Consider the following 2,118-nt stretch of genomic DNA (forward strand, 5'->3'; position numbering starts at 1 on the left):
GGTTGGTTTATTTTTCAAACTTAGTCATTAGATCTTACCATGCCAACTTTTTGTTTCCAGATGTTTCAAAATGTTTAGGCAATTATCAGCCAATCAGAAAATCTGCTTGGAGTACCACAGGTCAGAGCAATCCTCTGCTGTTATTAATTCCAGCACAACAATTACACTCACTATAGGGCTGAAATATTCACTGTAGGGTTGGGGGTAAAGATGCCTCCTCTGCTTTCCTCCCATGCATCTGTCCAGTGCTTGCCTTGGCTACTCGGGCTCAGGCTTGGTTTAAGGATTTTCACTGAGGTGGTCATGATAACATATTATTTACAATCTAATGGTCTGTGGTGAATATCAACTTTAAAATACACCACATGATTTAACTCATGACTGAATAGCCACATTTTGTAGGTCTCATTCTCACATCTGTTTATGTTGTGTTTTATGAATTAGCTCTTGAAATGTCTGTGTTTTGGTGTCTTTGTATCAGCAACATGAAAGGATCTTCCATTTGCATTTACACTAGCTCCCCTGTGCCTTTCCCCTGTCATTAGTCTTTTGTATGGAAGATGGAGTAAGACTTACAGTCAAATGCTTTCATTTTCTATTCTTTATATTCAGAAGCTTATAAGCAGAAATGTCTATCAACAGTGAAGACCAGAGTTCATTCCTGGCTGAACATATCGTGTGAAAGTGAGTTTGGTGGTCTCATCCTGTTTTTTTAATGATATATCCACATCAAACATCTGATACAATGGGCAGTCTCTCCTCAAAAGGATGGCAATGCTGCTGCAGGGAAGGACTGATGTGCATTGGAAGAGTTTGAAGCAGAGTGTGCACATAATCTTCATGGAAATCATCAGTGCTTTGCGTACTGTAGCAGTACAGGAGAGATTTCAAATGGAGAACACATGGGAAAATAGAATAATTTCATTTTTTTCACTACCGTGCTTTATAAGGGAAGTGAACATTCTTATCCGAAGGATAGGAATAGATACTATGAATTAACCACTCTGAATCAGCAATTGGCAGAATGCAGAATCCTTGCTGAGGCCAGTTTTAATTTGGGGTTGCCCAGAATCAAGACAATGGAGTGTAGAGAAGGATACGCAGCAACTATAATTGTACACACTGTAATTCTCAATTCATCACTGACATAGGCTAGGCTTCCAATTGACAATGTTAAAGCCATATAATAAATATTGTAGAGGATGAAAAAGGACACCACAGATTTAAGTGCACGCACATGGGCATCCATAGTGGGGTTCCTGAAACTTGGATTAAGGTCTGAATTAAGGTTCATTTTCCTGATGTGTCTCCAAAGGGATATGATTAACAAAGCAGATGAAGCAATAAATAGAATAATGGGGGAAATAGATCCTATGCCGTGTATCAGAAAAGTGAACACTGCATAGTTCTTGTTGTTGTCTGAAATCGTGACATTTCTTGATAGACAATCTGTGGAGTTGTGGGAGGAATATGTGAACATTGTAAAAGCAACTGTGGTAACCAAGCAGTACAGCACAGAGCCCAAAAGCAGCCATGGCACCAGTTTGGAGAGTCTCAGTTTTAACCAGTTGAAGAGGGCTTGGTTGAAAGAGGCAATCTTCACACAGTAGAACACAGAAAGGCAGCTTGCAAAACAGAGACTCACTTGATTTATAAACATCCAAATAACTGCATAAGGGCTTGATGTTTCATTCATATAAAAGAAAACTGGATATAACTTATATAAGAAATTGTCTGATGACACAAAGACTTGTAGGCAAAATCTGGAGAAGGCCAGACTGGTTATTATCTTATCATAGGAAGTCAGTTTTCTGCTTTTGACCCAGTCGATACAATTTAAGGCAACAATATATCCATTTGCAACAACTCCTGCTAATAATTCCATTGCTGAGATGATCAGATAAAAAATAACAGCAGGAGCTAAAGATTTTTTCATCATTAATTCTTAGTTTGTAGCTCACTACTCCTGACTTTTCAGAAGATTTGGTTTAGAAGACATCAGTTCAGAAGACTTGGTTTAGAAGACTGTTCATGTCTGGCTCATGGATATACAAAATTAGTCCTTTTAGTACAGGTTCAAAAGCAGGATGAAAATTGAGTCTCACCTGTTGTTCATAT

At 38.3% G+C, this 2,118-nt stretch overlaps 1 protein-coding gene across 1 annotated transcript; it reads right to left on the reverse strand.

Annotated features, from left to right (window-relative positions):
• Positions 1-1,009: 1,009 nt before the first annotated feature.
• On the reverse strand, positions 1,010-1,885 carry LOC135876182 (taste receptor type 2 member 7-like). The gene has a single exon (XM_065401386.1). It carries the CDS (start codon positions 1,883-1,885, stop codon positions 1,010-1,012), a length of 876 nt encoding a protein of 291 aa, XP_065257458.1.
• Between the last annotated feature and the right edge of the window lie 233 nt (positions 1,886-2,118).

This window comes from Emys orbicularis, chromosome 3 (assembly GCF_028017835.1).
Source record: "Emys orbicularis isolate rEmyOrb1 chromosome 3, rEmyOrb1.hap1, whole genome shotgun sequence".
Taxonomy (NCBI): domain Eukaryota; kingdom Metazoa; phylum Chordata; order Testudines; family Emydidae; genus Emys; species Emys orbicularis.

Bases quoted from the DNA above. Each gene is read 5' to 3' on its own strand.
- LOC135876182 (XM_065401386.1), bottom strand. From the start codon at position 1,885: ATGGAATTATTAGCAGGAGTTGTTGCAAATGGATATATTGTTGCCTTA.